Source organism: Anser anser (genome assembly GCF_964211835.1).
Source record: "Anser anser genome assembly, chromosome: 1".
Lineage (NCBI taxonomy): Eukaryota > Metazoa > Chordata > Aves > Anseriformes > Anatidae > Anser > Anser anser.
In genome coordinates this window covers 59304649-59322054 of record NC_139720.1, presented here as the reverse complement: position 1 = coordinate 59322054, position 17406 = coordinate 59304649, and the positions used below count along the sequence as shown (strand labels likewise).

General features: G+C 41.1%; 2 protein-coding genes across 5 annotated transcripts; one reads left to right on the top strand and one right to left on the bottom strand.

Annotated features, from left to right (window-relative positions):
* Positions 1-2380: 2380 nt before the first annotated feature.
* UQCC6 (ubiquinol-cytochrome c reductase complex assembly factor 6) lies at positions 2381-3831 on the bottom strand. Its single transcript, XM_083812245.1, has 2 exons — positions 3697-3831; positions 2381-2729 (listed from the first exon to the last, which is right to left on the bottom strand). The coding sequence occupies exons 1-2, from the start codon at positions 3802-3804 to the stop codon at positions 2634-2636; spliced, it is 204 nt and encodes a 67-aa protein (XP_083668371.1). The 5' UTR covers positions 3805-3831; the 3' UTR covers positions 2381-2633.
* Positions 3634-17405, top strand: TDG (thymine DNA glycosylase; the record flags this gene model as incomplete). Of its 4 annotated transcripts, none has more annotated exons than XM_083812122.1 (10): positions 3634-3774; positions 5592-5740; positions 8412-8641; positions 9160-9229; positions 10635-10770; positions 10860-10942; positions 11020-11114; positions 12682-12853; positions 13153-13281; positions 14973-17405. In XM_083812122.1, the coding sequence occupies 10 exons, from the start codon at positions 3743-3745 to the stop codon at positions 15107-15109; spliced, it is 1233 nt and encodes a 410-aa protein (XP_083668248.1). In that variant the 3' UTR covers positions 15110-17405. The 4 variants fall into 4 exon arrangements, with proteins under 4 accessions (XP_083668248.1, XP_083668250.1, XP_083668247.1 ...); XM_083812121.1 differs by lacking the exon at positions 3634-3774 and adding an exon at positions 3803-4032; XM_083812123.1 differs by lacking the exon at positions 3634-3774 and adding an exon at positions 3835-3911.
* Between the last annotated feature and the right edge of the window lies 1 nt (position 17406).

Here is a 17406-nt window from a genome sequence, read left to right as displayed (position 1 = left end):
TTCTGAAGGCATTGATTGGTTACAGGATGCCCTATCTGATTCCGTTTCAAAAATAATAAAGAGCACACTTTGGAGTCATGCTTTGTGCTTCTTCATCTTCCTCAGCTGAGACTATCATGTGCAGCATGGCTGTGGTCCAGCTGCTTTATTTACCCTGGAGTGGCAAGTGTTTCCTATTAATAGGCAGGAACACACAGTTGTAACTTTTCGTCAACTTTGTGAAACGGTATCACTGCTGGAAGAAGTGTCTTGCAGTCATACTGAGTTGTGGTTTTTTCCACTCCTGTAGTTGTACCGATTCTGGGCAGTAACTGCTATTCAAACCTGATGCAATGGCACCTTTGCTGCTGCTAGATGGGCACTCAGGAGTGGTTCCCTCAGTGCTAAAACATGCTCCTTGTTGCTCAGTTTCCACTAGAAGCAGGATGCATTTGGAAGAATGTGATTAAATTTGCTGCAGCCTTTAGATCTGAAGTAGAATCCATCTGATGTCAGAGCCAGCAGCAGAGTGACAGAGGCGATAGTCTGACAAACTGTAAGTAAATCAGGTAAGGGTTGGTGAATCCCATCCCTTTAAAGAGGACAGTGGTTTTCGGTTACCCATATTTAGAGCAAGAACAAAATATTGCCAAAGTGCCTCATCTGTCTTCAATAAGCTGTTCTCTGGTTCTCAGAGACGTTGAGGTCTACAGTTACCAATTTAAACACTGTATAGGTACAGCAAAGCTCAGCCACCAGAACTGAGCCTAATAAGGTGTCTTCTGCTAGATTGTTTAAATCTCACATTTTGTGATCTAGTAATAGTAAGCCCAGGCTGCAGCCTAAACATCCATGGGGGCATGTGAGAGCAGGAGAGGATCTCATCCCACCTCAGCTGCTTTTCTCAGCATACAGTTGCAAGAGCTGTGTGAAAGAGGAGGCATGTAAACATGCAGAGGGGCTACAACCTTTTTTTCTCTAGGAAAATGAGTTCCAACTTAAGCATGTATAAAATACCAACTTCACAGCTGAAGTAGAGGTAAAAGCATTGTGCAATCATTTCTAGGCACCTGTGTTATTACAAGAACTCCAACTACACTGCCAGTAGGATTTAGTGAGGTTTTTTTTTCCTTATATGAATCCTCTGCCAGCCTGTGGTTTTCTTTTCCCCAAGTCAAATGCGAGTGAGATTTGAGGTTGAAGCCTGTGCCTAATCTGAGTGCCTTAGTCAAGGGAAAGCAATTCCCAGCTTTCACATGCTCTGCTGCATACTGTTCAAAAAGGGGTTGGCGCACCATCCTCGTGGTACGCTGACTTGGTGTATCTTCTTGAGTTCCTCGTGCAAGAATTTTGTGGAGAGCCTGAGGACTGAAAGGTAAACCTGCACTTAACTTTGTTCAAAAGCAGTCAATACATAAACAGAAGATGCCCACATGGAGTACAAACAATTTTGCTGTTATCTGCACCCATTTGTTCTATTTTAACTAATGCAACCAAGTGGACCAAAATAGATTTCCTGTCAGTAATACAGACAAAGCCACTGTAACAGCAGTTAACCAGCATTAGTCCTGTACAAGAAGTGCAGCTTTATTTGTTCATGCCATAATTTACTGTACTAGGTTCTGTGTTGCATCGAACAAAACTATTGTCATAGTATAGCAAGATGGTAAGTGCCAACAGTCAATTGGGGTTCTATTACAGAAGAACAGACCCTCTCATTAGGGCTAATGAGTGGCAATAAAAGTTTTTTTTTTTAATGTTTTCACGTTTCTCTAGCTTCCTACACTTGTTCATCAGCTGTTGTGGTTTAACCCTGGCAGGCAGCTGGGCACCACACAGCTGTTCCCTAAGTAGCCCCATGGGAGTGGGGAGAGGATGGGGGAGGTAAAGGTTAGGAAACTCAGGGGTTGAGGTAAAGACAGTTGGGTAGGTCAAGTAAAAGCTATGCCCCCAGGTAAAGCCAAGAAAGGCATTCAGTTGCTGCTTCCCCTCAGCAGGCAGTTGTCAGCCATTTACAGGAAAGCAGGGCTCTTGCATAACAGCTTCCTGGGAAGACAAAGGCCATCACTCTGTTCACACACTTCTTTCCCCTCCAGTTTTAAATCTGAGCACATCACAGGGCATGGGCTATCCCTTGGGCTAGCTGCCCTGGCTGTGTCCCCTCCCAGCTCCTGGTGCATCCCCAGCCTCATCGCTGGCAGAGCAGCACAAGAAGCTGAAGAGACCTTGCCTCTGTGCAGGCACTGCTCTGCAACAACTATAACATCCGTGTTATTGCTGCTCTTTTCATCAACAATCCAGAACCCAGCATCATGTGAACTTCTAAGAAGAAAATTAACTCTACCTATACCAAAAGCAGGGCATCAGCTGAAAAGCTTCAAACTCCATCAGACACGGTCAATGTGAATTCACACCTTTTATTTTGGAGGATATTTACACTGCAAATCAAGACTAAAAATCATACGCTCTTTGGTAAACAACTGATTGGACTTTTGACAGTATTCACCACGCATTTATTTACAATGTATGCTGCCTGTAATTCTACTTCAGTGAAACAAAAAAGCATAAAGAATATTTCATGTGGATTTCTACAGTCGAGATAGTTGAACAAATGCTTTATCAGTTCTAGTTTTCATAACATAAGTAAAGCGTGGTCAGTGCTGGGATGTTTCAGCTTTGCTCGATCTTGCTTTTACACCCAACAGTTCTGTTCTCAGCTCTCCAGGCTTAGGAGGTATTTCAGGTATACTCTGTTAAAAACAGAAAGACGTCAGTGCTGTAGCAGAAGAAAAACTAAACTCACAGAAACAGTACATTAACATACCCTGTAAGAGATGGCATTATAGCCAAATTGTCGTTACATCTCCCCCATAAAACAGTACATTAACATACTCTGTAGGAGATGGCATTATAGCCAAAACATACAAATTGTCATTACATCTCCCTCATTTTTGAGCAGAGTATAATATTTTTACAAGCAAAACATATTGAAAATTAACCTATTACCTTTTTGTAATTTGACTTCTATTTCAAAGTAGCAAAACACACTTTTAGTAAAAGGAGGAAGGAAGCACAGGCTGTTTAAAGGCACAAAGCTGCTCTTTGCCATTTGGGAGAGTAAGCTTGGTGGAGGTGTCTAGCATAGCTTTAAAGCACCAGGTGGAGTTTCTGTAAATATTTTTCTGTCACCAAGAGGAAAAATAAGTCTCGCTGCTTCTAGTGTTTTGTTTTTATAAATTAAATGGATGGGATTACATTTTGAAAAGGTAACAGATGACATTTTAAATATCTTTCCTCCTTAAAATTCTTGCTAGTTTAAAGGGATACAGATCATTCTTAACATGTGCCTATTTACCTCTAATAAAGTTCTATTATTAAAAACGCGTATCCTTTTACTTATCCGTGAGAAGAGCGGCATCGTTGCTTATATTTTGACACGACTCCACGTTCTAAGGCCTTTAAGAGACCAAACCGCCCACCGCTACCCCCGGGGGCGCTCGGTCTGCCACTTCCTAATGAGAAGCATCGGTCATCTTCATTAGCGGGGCGGGAGAAAGCCCCGCTTCCACCCCCCTTCCTTCCCCTTCTGCACGCCCTTCCAAACAAACCACCGCAGAGCCCCGCGGCAGAGCCGCGGTCCCAGCCCGGCAGGAAGCCCCCGCGGGGGCACCCCTCAGCCCGGCCGCCCCCTATCCCCGGAGCCCCGGGAGCACTCACGAGGTCGGGCCTGTAGTACCTGTGCACCACCTCCGCCCCCGCCAGCATGGCCAGCAGGCTGGCCGCCAGCGTCTTCAGGTAGGTGGGCCAGGGCACGCCGGCGGGCATGGCGGCGGCGCGGGGCGGGGCGGAGCGGAGCGGAGCGGGGCGGGCGCGCAGGATGCGCGTCAGGGGGACGGGGCCGCCGCGGCACCGGGCACAGCGACCGCTTCCAGGTCGGGCGGGCGGGGAGCGGGCGGCGGGCAGGGGGCGGCGGGGGGCGGCCGGCGCGGACAATAGCCCCATGGCCGCCGGCGGCGCTCCGGGGCCGGGCGGGGAGGCCGAGGAGCTGGGCAGGTAGCGGCGCCCTTCCCTTCCCTTCCCTTCCCTTCCCTGGCCGGTGGCGGGGAGGGGACGTGTGGTTTGTTGAACGTCCCGCGACGCAGACAGCGAGAACAAAGCGCCGGGGATCCGGGGATGCGGGCTGAAGGGTTCCCGGCAGGGAAGGGGGAGGCTTTCATCTCGTCACCAAGCGTTGGAGGGCCTGGCTGCCGTACGGTGCGAGGCCTCTCGTTTAAAGGGAGCTTCCCTGTAATGGCAATTCCTTTACAGGAAGGGGATTTCATTAACGTATCCAGTAATAAGACGTGCGTTACAGGGAGACATCTTGTTAGAGGCCGTCCTTGGCTTAGACGCCTTCGTGTCGCTCTCACTTCATGTCTCTCTCACCGCTTTGCTGTGTGGAATTAGGCACTTAGGGCATTATGAACCAGCCTCTTCGTCTCTCGGCTGTGATCCCTGTTGCAAATCCGGAAATCCGTCTCGTTTGGTTCAGTAACTGCTTTGGTATTTTACATAAAATGCGACTGTGCCAGCTACTGAGGGCTGTACTATGCTCAGAACATCCCCTGTGACTTTGCCAGGCAGCCCCCCAGAAATCTGGGTGGCCTAAGTTCAGATTTATTCTCCGTGATTCAGGGCAGGTGTTTGGGTCACAGTTAGTGGCCTGATGGCACACCTGTGGGCTGCTCCGGCCTAAATCTGACTGACAGTGGGGATATTAAAAATTCTGAAATATCCGTTGCGTAATAGAGAATGATCCCTTCACATCACAATGGTGGCCTTTGAGTTATTTCTATACACCGAAAAATTATTTGATGTTTTTATCGAATAACTTTCATAAAAATATTTCTTGAAAATCTAAGGTTCATGCAATCTGTTCAATGTATTTGTGTTGCCGTGTAATCCATGGACAAGGCGGCCACATAGGCACAAGGGAATGACAGTATGAAGCAGAAGCTTATTTGGGGGTTTGAGGGCTGCACGTGTCTAATAAATACATGGCACAAAAAAGCTGTATATAGCAAGATGTCTCTGTGCATAGATGGAGATTGAATCTGTGTGTGTGAGCACTTCCACGTCGAATAAGAGCAGTATTTGCGTTGGGATCCAGTGTGGGATAACTGGACAGCATCTGCCACGCTCTTTGTTAAAGCCCTTTAATAATCTGCACTGTAACTGATGATTTGTGTACTTGTAATTTTCCGTAGCCCAAAATGACTCATCCATCCATTCGCTGTCACATCAGATAAAGTAACCAATGTAGAATTAAGAAATCTAAAAGTTGGGAAACTTAAAGGCCAAAGAGTTTTAACTCCATTCTGTTGTGAGTTGTTCGGTAGGCAGTCGGGCTGGTTAATGTGTGCTGCACACTGTTATTTTCCAGTGTTAGGGGAAATCTCTGTGCTTTCAGAGAACTGGACTGTTAGTGTTGGGTGCAGTGTCACCTCCTATCTGCTAAGCAGCTGGGCTGCTTAATGGATTTGCGTAATGTACTGCCTTGTTAGTAGAGCAGTTATATCACTAAATTTCTAAGTTGTTGATGGGTTATGCCTCTTTTTTTCTCCCTTTTAAAGATATTACGCGTACCTTCAGCAAGCTCAAGCTTTTTACACGTTTCCCTTCCACCAAATGATGACAGCGCCGCCTAACATGGAAATCATGACTGAGCAGCCGACTGTAGAGGGCATGCCAGAGCCAGAATTTGCTCAGGAACCTCCTAAAGGTAGTTTGACTGGGCTACACTAAGTGAGCAAAAATGTTAGGAGTTGTTGGAAAAAACATACGTCTGTATTGGTCTCAATAAACAGCTTCTTTAGAGCTGTTGGATTTCCTTTTCTTGGTGCTCTTTGAGAAAGTATTTGGTTAATTGTATTCTTCTAGTAACATTAGTTATCAAACAAGGAAAAAGCTAAGAAGAAAACCCAGTCATAGTATTCACATTGTTCAGTCTCACAAAATTATCTTGTTCCAGGAAAAGCAGGCTGTTGCTTCAGTGGGTAAGTGTATCGTTTTTAGCTGACTTCATGGGTTTTGGTGTTATGTTAGAGAAGGAAGTTTTCTTTTTTCCGGGCTAAGTTGAAATTTATTTATTTATTTTAATTTCTGCCAGAGAAATACAGTATGATATTGTTTGTTTGAAATATTTGTTTAACTGGTGGTTTAGTGTGTTGCAACCACAAATACTGAATTGCTAAGACACTAAATGTTGTTTGTTTGTTTGTTTGTTTCAGTGAGTCTTATTTAAACAAATACAAAAAAATGCTGGAAACGGTCCCATGTATTACACAAGTTCTGTATTTTATGCACTTGTGCATTGCCTTTCTTTTCCCTCACTAAGGTTTTGTGGAGTTAGATTTCACAGTAACCTTGCCAAGGAAAGAACCCTTGTTGCTCTTTTGCTTGCTCTTTACCACATAAAAAGGCAGTGGTTTCTGCCATGCTTAAATTCTGATTCTGCAGCAAATATGAACGCAGAGTTTAGTCTTGCTTTTAATACCTAGATGGTCAGAGCTCTCTGCACCAAAGCAATACAGCAGCCAATTCATGCAATAACATTGCTTGCTTACGTGCGTCCTTTGATAAGCTTCAGTTTTTCTTTATAAGTTGTAATGCTTGGCCAGGTGAAATCCAGGAAGAAACCTCTATTTTTAAATAGATGGGACTGCTGAGTTCATTCACTGCATTACTCACTACAGTTAGCATGCATCCCACATGCTGTATGGTAAGGCTTCTTTTGCAGCTTTATTCCTGGAATAACGTGAGTTACCATGAACACAGGGACTGTACTTTCAAGTATTTTTAGATGACTGTAACCTTGTGTTATTAAACTGTTCACTAATATTTTTTTGCAAAAATTGGAAGCTGAATAAAGCCTTAGAAGTCAGGGCTTGCAAATTTACCAGGTATCTGTGAAATCTGCAGGAGCATGTATGAAAGGCAAAGATTCGATGTCCAACTGCGTGCTGTGATTTAAAAAAAAAAAAGGGGGAGAACGTTCAGGATTGCCCTCTGAAAGGCTGCCCTGGCATTGTGGCCAGGCAGTTCATCTTTCATGACAGTGTCTGGTTGGTAGGTGTCTTACCAGCTTGACAGTTAGGAGAATTTATCCTGCCTCACTTGAAATACTTCAACTACTCTGAGCTGGATGACACTCTTGCATTTTGCCATTACATGAAAACCTCCTAGTTCTACAAGGGATAGGAAAGAAAAGCTGCTTACGTGCCTCACCAAGTCTGCACCTTTCTCGTTTCTCCTTCGTTGTGACTCAACTGGCTGGAGTACTGTTACTATAGCTTTCCTAAGCAGTTGCTCCAAGGGTGTGGTGGGAATTTCATGTGGCTTTTGTCCTGCTTCTTGCAAGAAAGCTGACTGCAAACAAGAACAGCCCCAAAAACGTTAGCAGGCTGAGGGCAGTGCCTCAGTATCCGTCATATTTGTTTTCTGAGGGAGAATATCATCTAGAAACTGAAAATATGATGGAGTCTCAATTTTAAATTAATAGGTTACTTTGGCTCTTTGCTGATTGCTGCCAAGTAAGTTTCCCTATTTTCAAATGGTGTTCTGCAACTTGACATTATTAATGAACAAAGATAGATTTCTGTTCACAAAGAGTGATTTCTAGGTTCATGTTGTGACTATTACCTGTGCTGTTTCAATCTCCAAGCTTAAGGGGACAAAAGACAAGGAAATTTCAATTGAGCGGGTAGTGACTACTTTATGTTTGCATTTTGTAAATAAAAATTAATGTTTGGTGTCACTCCTTCAAATTGAGACCTGTAAGCTCTCATACGTTACCTTGCTATATGATGCACTGAGCTGTATCTATTCTGTAAACGATAAATTGTGAATAGCTTATGCAGTGTTCAGTTCCTGTGTTTGTTTCTCTGACGAGTTTATGCCTTACACTCTAGGTAATATTTCAGACCTATTGCTCTTGGTGTGCAGTTTGGTTTCTTTGATATGTAATCCATAACAAACTTTCATATTTGGAAGCTGAAGTGTGAATAGTAGACTGTAATTTAGTTTAGCATTGCTTGGAATGCTAAGATTTCATGCTCTGGCATATTCTCCAAAAGAAATGAAACTATTTCCAAAAGATTGTTGCATACAGCATGTAAACAACATAACCTAGCCAAGAGATTATTCTTTGCTCGTATCCTAAGTCAGCGTAGTTGCCTGTGAATAGTGTGTGTGCCTGTGGTGCAGAGACACGCAAGATGGCCCCGTGCTGAGCCTGGAAAACTGAAATTCATCTGGTAATTGTTTAAGTTCTTAAATTTTGAAGGCAAATTTCTGTTTGATTTCTTTTTGTATTCATGCATTCAGTTCGGTCTATCTGAATGTCCATGCTGCAGCATTAGAAACGTACAGAAAATATATTTGCTGTGTTTCAGAAGTTAAAAAAGGAGGAAGGAAGAGAAAAGCCAAAGCAACTGAGCCAAAGCAACCCAAAAAGCCTGCTGCTAAAAAAGAAAAACCGACTAAGTCAAAAGGCAAACAGGAGAAGATCACAGATACTTTTAAAGTCAAAAGAAAAGTGGACCGCTTTAATGGTGTATCTGAAGCTGAACTTCTGACCAAGACTTTACCTGATATTCTGACCTTCGATCTGGACATCGTAATAGTAAGTAGCTCACAAAGACCTGGCAGAAATGCTCTGTGTTGTCACTTACAATCCACTCACAATGGTTGTGACTTACGTTCCTTCTGCATGCTCATCTGTATTACTTACACGGCAAGATCTTGCAAGATAAAGTATCGAAACTGCTTCCTGTGTGTCTAGCTGCTTTGCATTTTCTGTTAAAATTAATAGAAATATAATTCGAATTTCTAAGAAGTCTAAGGCTTACGTATACTACATAGTCGTGAAAGACCATTACTTGACAATTTACTGGAAGTGCTACACCAGTGGTTATAAAATACATGCCACGAGCTGCTCCTTTGACATTGTACCTCTAAACGAGACCCTGCTCTAAAATTGTCAATTTTTTAAACTAACAATGGAAGATATCAATAACATGGTTTTGTTTATTGACAGTAACTTCAGAGAATTGAATAAGCTTCCTGGCTGTAACTTGATTACATTTTTGACTAGAAAGCCATGTTCTAATCGTTAAAACAGACTGGTATCTTGCTTTGTAGATTGGCATAAACCCTGGCTTGATGGCAGCTTACAAAGGACATCATTATCCTGGACCTGGGAACCATTTTTGTAAGTTTTTAATTTTCCTTTCTTTTTAACTATTTCCGTAAGTTTTTTCTCTTCCCATATTTTTATAGAACTTGCAGAACCCTGTTAGAACTTGTGGCGCTTTAAACCAGTTTGGGGTTTTATTGGGTGGAGAGCAGGATTTTGCTTTTAACACTGAGATTGATTTAAATGCTGTAACTTTCTGACAAACAGCGTACGTAAAAAGGAATGAAGTAAAAGAGGAGTAATCAGTGACTTTCAGTGTAGGTTTAGAATTGTCAGGTAAACGCAGTTCAACAGGTTATGTTAGTAAATAACTTTTTAGTGTGTTAGTGTGCAACATAAGGAATAAAAAATTAAATTGCTGGTACTTGAGTTACCAAGGGTAAATCAGTAGGCATCAGCTTCTGATACAGAATAAGACTACGTGCATTTTCCCCAGAAAGTATTTCAGCAAACCCTCTTCTTCTTGCATTTACTCATTTCTGCTAAACAAGCTTTCTTACGACAAAGCAACAACCGCTGCCTTTTCCCAGTAGGCAAATGTATCTAGTGTACTCGATTCTCCAGACAGTTGTTTGTTTTTTTTTTCCTGTGTGTTTTTCTGTTTAAGTAACATTTTCTGCAGCACGTTCTCATGCCTGAACTCTGTTGAATACTCTGGTTTGCGTAGTGGGAGTCATTCTACCTGTGGTAGTAGGGAGTTCCCCGTAGGCTAATTTGCAGCCCTGTGATACTCCAGCCAAAATGCTTCGGGTATCCAGCAGACCAGTAAATCAGGCTTGGTTATTTTTTTCTAGTGTTCTTTACCAAGAAGCAGACCAGATATACATGCTCTGACAAATCCAAGCATTTGTAAGTTTCTTGGATCATTAAGAACTACCTGTGCTTAATTTGTCCTTAAGAGATTGGCACTGTACATCACGCAAGCTATACTTTTTTACATTAACTGTTGATATAAGATGTTAACACGTTCTGTTGGAGGGGGCCCAGCACAAGAAGCAATTACAAAGATGTAAAACAAAACCAACGCTCCTTGTATTCGTCACATCTTTCCCTCAAAATCCATATTCATACCCTTTCTAAGTGATTTACAGAATGTAAAGCTCCATACTGAGCTTCTGGAGTGTAAGTCTGCTTTCCGTACCAGTGATTGTGGTGAGGGAGTCCTGTTGCTCACTGGGCATTTTCTGTGCTCTTGGAACAGGTAAAATGAGTTTGGTTATTTTAAACTTTTATAGATAGGGTAATAGTCATCCCCAAATTAGCTGATGCTCTGTTAACATAGACTCTTCCTGTAGCATTCCAGTACTCTGTGTTGGTAGTCAAGGGTTTTTTATTGGTGGTGTGTGTTGGTTTTGTTTTTGTTTGTTTGTTTTTTGTATGTTTGTTTTTAAAGGCAAATACATATCTTCCTACTTCTCAGGGAAGTGTCTCTTCATGTCTGGTCTAAGCAATGAACAGCTGAACCATATGGATGACCACACCTTACCACATAAATACGGCATTGGATTTACAAACATGGTGGAAAGGACAACACCTGGAAGCAAAGACCTCTCCAGGTAGGATAACACAGGAGAATGTCACACTTGTTAATGAATTAATAGTTATAATTTTGAATGATTTTTTTTCTTTTTACCTTCTCTTTTAGTAAAGAGTTTCGGGAAGGAGGGCGAATTCTGATGCAGAAATTACAAAAGTATAAACCTCGTATAGCAGCTTTCAATGGAAAATGTGAGAATCTTAACTTTGAGTTTGTTCTATCTGTGGCTGTTTTTTGTCCACTCATCCCGTCATCTTCTCATTTTTAGGTATTTATGAAATTTTTAGTAGAGAAGTTTTTGGAATAAAAGTTAAGAACTTGGAATTTGGATTGCAGCCACACAAGGTGCCAGATACAGAAACTGTAAGTACTGATACTGAAGAACAACAGCAGAGCACTCCATTTGGATTATTTCAAAAGCAATGAAATCTGAGGGCTTACCCCCAATTACAGTAATGTCAAAGTTTGACCAAAGTACAAGGAATGCGAAAGGCTTTCTCTTAAACAGAGAAAGTGGGATTGGGCAATTTTCAGGCACATCTTTCATATAGCTTCATCAGACTTGCAGATTTTATTTAGGAAATTGTATATTATGGCTAGTAGGTTAGCTCATTCTCTGAGGAGTATTTAAAATATGAATAAAATATGCATGCCCTTGTAACCATCATCTACTTTGATCTGATTATCTGTGTCCAATTCTCTGTATGCTGTCACTGGGTTTTGATACTGAACATGACTGTGGTGCTAGTAGTGCCACAGCAGGGGAGAAAGAATAGCAAGTCCATTGTTGTGCTGTTCCACACTACAGCACTGCTGCTCTGGGCATGCCCAAGCACTTTAATCAGACTCAGTCTTCTTAAGCTGATTTGCAGCTTGAAATTAAGTTGGACACTTAAAGTACGTCTTGATGAAGAGTGCATTAATCATGGACATCTAGCACTGGAAAATACCTCATTCATCACAGACATCTGCTGCTGGAAGGTATCTCAAGAGACCAGCTATGTATCATCACAAATAGGTTTGTTTAACCTGCTCTTACAAACCTCCAGCAAAGGCGATTGCACTACCTGCCCAGGCAGCTTATTCCAAAGCTTCGTTGCCTGTTCAGTTCAAACTTTTGGGTTGTTTTTCTATCTATCCCAAATCACTAGTGCTTCAAGTCCAAGCTGTCCTGTTCTAATGGTGGAGTGTTGCCATTAGAGCCTAAAGAGCTGTTGGTGATAAAATGCTTCCTTCTTAAGTAGTATTTGTAAAAGATAAATAATCCTATTTACAAGTACTTGTTCATAAATACTGCACTGTAATAAATGTACTGGATACAATTCCTTCTTTTTGAACTAACTTCAAGCCTTTAGAAAGGGCTGTTGGCAGAGACAGAGACACTTAAATTGGCTTCACCCATGCTGACTCCAGAATTTCAAACCCTGGCAAGCGTGATGCAGACGTACTTGGCCAAGAAGCAAGGCTAATTAACCCGTGATGCCTTTCTCACTGGGGTGGGGTTTTTGCATACTAGCACGTACTCCTCTGCGGATCTGGCTCCAAACTCCACTTGCTCAGAGAGCTCTGCCATGTGCTACACTCTCAGGCATATACTTGTAAATTTTAAGTATTGTAACACACACTTGTACTACCTCTCCTGCAGCACATACTCAAGTGGTGAGAATTGTCCTAGCTTCAACAGCCGATAATCAGCCTCTGTCTTTAGGAAAAGACATTTAGCTGGCCGGGAAAAATGAAGGGCTCTTTTTATCCTGTCCCGGGCTCCTTTTATCCTCTCCCAGAACCACCTTCAGCATTAGCTGATGCTTGTACAAAGGTTTAAAACAATAACATGAGCTTAACTGTTGAGTTATTCTTGATGCATTATTATATATTAGCTAATAATTCAGGGACCAGTAATGCTATTTTTCTTGCTTTGTGTCTCAAGCTCTGCTACGTTATGCCATCATCCAGCGCAAGATGTGCTCAGTTTCCTCGTGCGCAAGATAAGGTTCATTATTACATAAAGCTAAAAGACTTAAGGGATCAGCTGAAAGGCATTGCACCAAACACAGAGGTGCAGGAAGTGCAGTACACATTTGACTTGCAACTTGCACAAGGTATAGTGTTTATTTTCTTAGTGCTTTATAAAGGTGTAGCATGACATACAACACAACTAGCAGATGCACAAGCAAAAGGAAATTAAAAAAATCAAGGGGGGGGGGGGGAAGATGTATCATCCACCCTAAATCGCATGGTATAGAGCCGGAGATTCTACTCTTTTTAATGCAGCTTTAATTATCTAAGGGGAGCTGGAATTACCTGGTAAAATGTGTGGCTGTTTTTTTCAAATGTTATCTTATAAAAATGCTCAGTGATCATTTTTATTCTTAATACTTGAAGTCTTCTCTTTCTGCAGAGGATGCCAAAAAAATGGCTGTCAAAGAAGAAAAATACGATCCAGGTTATGAAGCAGCATATGGAGGAGCTTACTGTGATCGTGCACCATATGAAAGTGAACAGTGCAATTTCTCTTCAAACGGAACTGGTAAGGAGTGGTGCTTGGGGCATTCGGTCTGTAAACCATTGTATATAGCTTTTTATAACCATTCCATACATTTAATTTTCTACCCTTTCAGCACTTCCACAATTCATACAATATATTTAAAGTATAGCATCAGTTAGACTCATATAACTGAGGGAATGTGCAGTCTTTCTGGGAGGAAGCGGGGAGAAAAGCCATTTTCTCTATTTAAAATCATTTATCTGCAACTTCAAATTGTTCTCCTAAACTCTGTCTCCCAGGACATGACAAACAGACATCACTTGTGACTTACACAGTCACTATTTTTGATTGCTTTGACTTTTGTATAAACGCACCATGTTCTCCAGACAAGTGTTTTATTTTTTTTTCGTTCCTAAGGAAAGCAAAGACAGAGAATGGTGAAACAGATAAAATCACAGTACAATACAAAGTACAACTGAGATCGTTTCGTTACTGGTGGGGTAGATGAAGGAGGAGTATTTTAATGGTGTCATCCAAATAATGTAATGTGTTAGGATAGCTGGTGTAGTGACCATACAGTTTGCCTTGAATAATCTGAAGACAAACGTTACTATTTTTACATCATGGATGGGCAATCACCAAAACCCAGACCATACAGCAGTTTGGTATTCTTCAGCTTTTAGTGTGGAAGCAGTTTAAGAGCACGAGAAAAACAAATTTTCGCTATCTGTAGGTTTTCTGTGTTTGAAGTTCGTGCAACTTCTTGAGTAAAGTGTGATTTTCAGTCCTGACAATTTTGGAAAAAAATTGTAAGGAAATTAAGAAAGGAGCAAAGAAGAACAGAATGAAGACTAGAGAGATGAGTGTAGTGATCTTACTGTAACTAAGAAGTCAGGAATTTTACTTCCTAAAATACTACCAACTGTAATTAAAAAAAATATGAAAAACAATGGCAGAGGCCTTTCAGAACTTAAAGGGGGCTTATAAAAAAATGGACAAAGGAATGGTTTTAAATTAAAAGAGGGGAGATTTAGATTAGATTTTAAGAGAAAATTCTTTACTCAGGGATGGTGAGGCACTGGAACATGTTGCCCAGAGAAGCTGTGGATGCCCCATCCCTGGAGGTGTTCCAGGGCCAGGCTGGATGGGGCTTTGGGCAACCTGGGCTGGTGGGAGGTGTCCCTGCCCATGGCAGAGGGTTGGAACTGGGTGGTCTGTAATGGCCCTTCCAACCCAAACCCTTCTATGATACTATGAAGTAGTAACTGCCACCTTCATCTGAAGTCATGAATTTTTAGTCCTAATCTCATTTATGTTGTAAACTGAACTTTTGCACTGTCTATCCTATTTTGTCAAAGAGAATGTCCCTTAGAGAAGAAGAATTTTATTTATAGGAAACACTGCAAAATAAATACTCTTTTAAACATTTAGACTCGTAATTTACATATACACCACCCTTAAATTCACTCTTCAAAGAAGATATGAAGGAAATATAACTGGGGGGGAATGATCTGGATCTACAGAAGTAAACACTCAAAGGAAATAAGTTGGAGTCTAAATAGGAAGCTGAAAAGTAGAAGGAAAGATGGAAACTGAAAATATCTTTAGGGGTAGTGATGTTTGGGGGGGGTGTTTTATTTTTAATTATTTTATTTTAGTTGATGGATTCGAATCGACTGTATTTTTTTCATCTCTATGTTATTATTTTTGTTTTGTTTGTTTTCTATCGGCAGGCAATCCACAGTATTGTGAGGGGTCATCATCCTTGGGTGAAGTTCCTAATGGACAGTGGATGACACAGTCCTTTGCAGACCAGATTCCAGAGTTCAACGCTGACATGACACAAGAACCAGAGGGAAGCAGTGCGTAAGGGCTGTTTCTTCTCAGCTATGCATACATGCTGCAGTTTTAATGCAGTGGTGAAGATTGGTACCTCGGTTCTCCAACTGAAGCATTTTAATAGTATTTTATCTCCCTTAGTTATTTTATTATAGTCCAAAGTAAGTGTGTGGTAGGCTCAAATGAATGAACTAGGTAATTTTAAGGAACTGTCGAAACTTTTTAAAAAAAAGTTAGCCTTTTTTGTATATGAGTTTTATATTTAATGTATGCCATTTCTTGCAGTTTTTGACAAATTGCTTTCCCATTGTGTCAATTTCTTTGGGGCGTTAATTTTATTCCATGAACTGTAATGTAGTAGTAAGAACAGCAGTATACTTTTTATTGATGCCTCAATGTCCTTTTATATATCTAGAGGGGAAAATGGGAAGTGTACCCTTACCTTACATGAAGTGGTGTTTTTAATTATGCACAGTTAAACAAATTGTGCTTTTTAAGACTTCCTTTTACTTTCTTAAAAAGTGCAGAAGGTTAATAAGTTCTGCAGCTGTGAGTACTGAGCATTTTCTAGGGCAGGAATAGAGAGGTCTGTCTGTCTAGTGATTGGAACATAGGGTTAAGGGAGCAGAGACATCTCAAGTCAAAATGCTGGGGAGGAAAATTTGTGTCACGCGGGACAGGACCTTAAATATTCTAGCTGAGCTGTCTTAGGGTAAGTTGTTCCTATCATTCCATCTATTTTCCCCTTAAATTCTGATGTAAGGAACTGGAATTCCTTAAAAAACAGTGGTTCTTGAATCTGTGGCATTTAAATTCTCAGTCACTTGTGTGATTAGTCTCTTCACCTGACCTCTAGCAGAACAGGTTACATTTGCAGGGAAGTGAAAGACCATATTCCCTGTAAAGATATCTACAGTCATGTTATTTCTATCAGGTACAATTAGTACAGGGTGAAAGAAGATTATGATTTAGCTGTTTTTAACATTAATTTATCTTCAACCTGTAAGACCTTAGAGGGTGTTCTTATTACTCTTACAAGTGAAAAATACTAAGGTGAAGACAAGGGCAGCTGTTCCATGAACAAGAAGTCAGCTGTTGGAACTAGAGCTCTCTTCTTTCGAACTTGCGGAAATAATACACACTTTTGGCCAATACTCGTGGCCTGAGAAAGAAATGAGAATCCATGCTTGTGCCTAACTATCATCTTCTTTCCCTCTCTTATTACGTGAGGAAGAGATGAAGTAAAAGCAATAAGCTGATCAAAACATTCAAGTTTTGATGATCTTATGAGAGAAGGTGCTTCACATACTTGAAAAACAGATACAAACAGTATCTCCACAGTCCGTGCTGGTCAGAGGTTCCTGTACCAGTCTTATCCTTTCCTCACAGCCATTGACAGTTGCCACGCATTGAGTGTAACTAGTTGGCATAGATAGTAATCCTGCTGTAACATCTCTCACGGAGATCACACACTGTCACCCTGCTGTGAGGCAGGTATGATGTTTACAGTTTTCTTCCTAAATGATGTGGCTTAATTCTGAGCGTCTGAAATCAAGGAGTGTGCATTATGATTATGTTGATTAGCTCCAGCATAAAGCTGTTCAATATATTGTCAAAAAGGTATAGGATTTGTCTTGTCTGTTATTTAATGTGTACTGTATCATGTATTGCTGTTTACATGGACATTTTCCTGCAGGTGCTCAAAGTATCTTGTATCAGGGATTTGTTACAATTCAATTTTATTTTTCAGCAACATCAGAAGCATGTAACTAGCACTGCTGATTAGGTGGTATAGTAGTACGTAACTACTGTACCGCTATCCTGTTTGATTTGGGGGTAGGGAAAGGTCTCTTCTTGAACAGAGGCACCTACTAGATTATCTGGGTGTAAAATACAGTAAAGTATATAATGACCGTTTCACTAAATATTGCAATTTATGTGTATTTCCTCAGAATGGTGCTCTTTTCATTACAGTAATACAGAGGTTCTTAACCTGTCTTAAATCTATCTCTGTTTCACAATAAAATCAGGAATTGTATTGCAGTGTGTTTGAATGTGCTTTTGCATCTTGCTAGCAGTGCTCTAAATACACTGTGGTGTATGTAATACAGTCTGCACAAGTACAGCATTCTGCAGAGAAACACTGCAGAATAGTCACCAAGCAACTGAACTTTACACATTAAAAGGCTGCATAAGTTTTATTTGGGGGCTGTTTAACTGGGGCTAGTAGACTAAAGCCACCTTATATGTAATATTGCAAGTATTTCCTGTGTCGGTTTTCTGCCAGCAGCTACTGAAGTCTTATTTATAAAGATCTTACATTAAAAC

What these genes read in the sequence shown, in the direction of transcription:
- UQCC6 (XM_083812245.1), bottom strand. Translation starts at nt 3,804, where the DNA reads ATGCCCGCCGGCGTGCCCTGGCCCACCTACCTGAAGACGCTGGCGGCC. An exon ending in GGTACTACAGGCCCGACCTC is followed by an intron (nt 2,730 to 3,696) that starts GTGAGTGCTCCC and finishes TGTTTTTAACAG; the next exon opens with AGTATACCTGAAATACCTCC.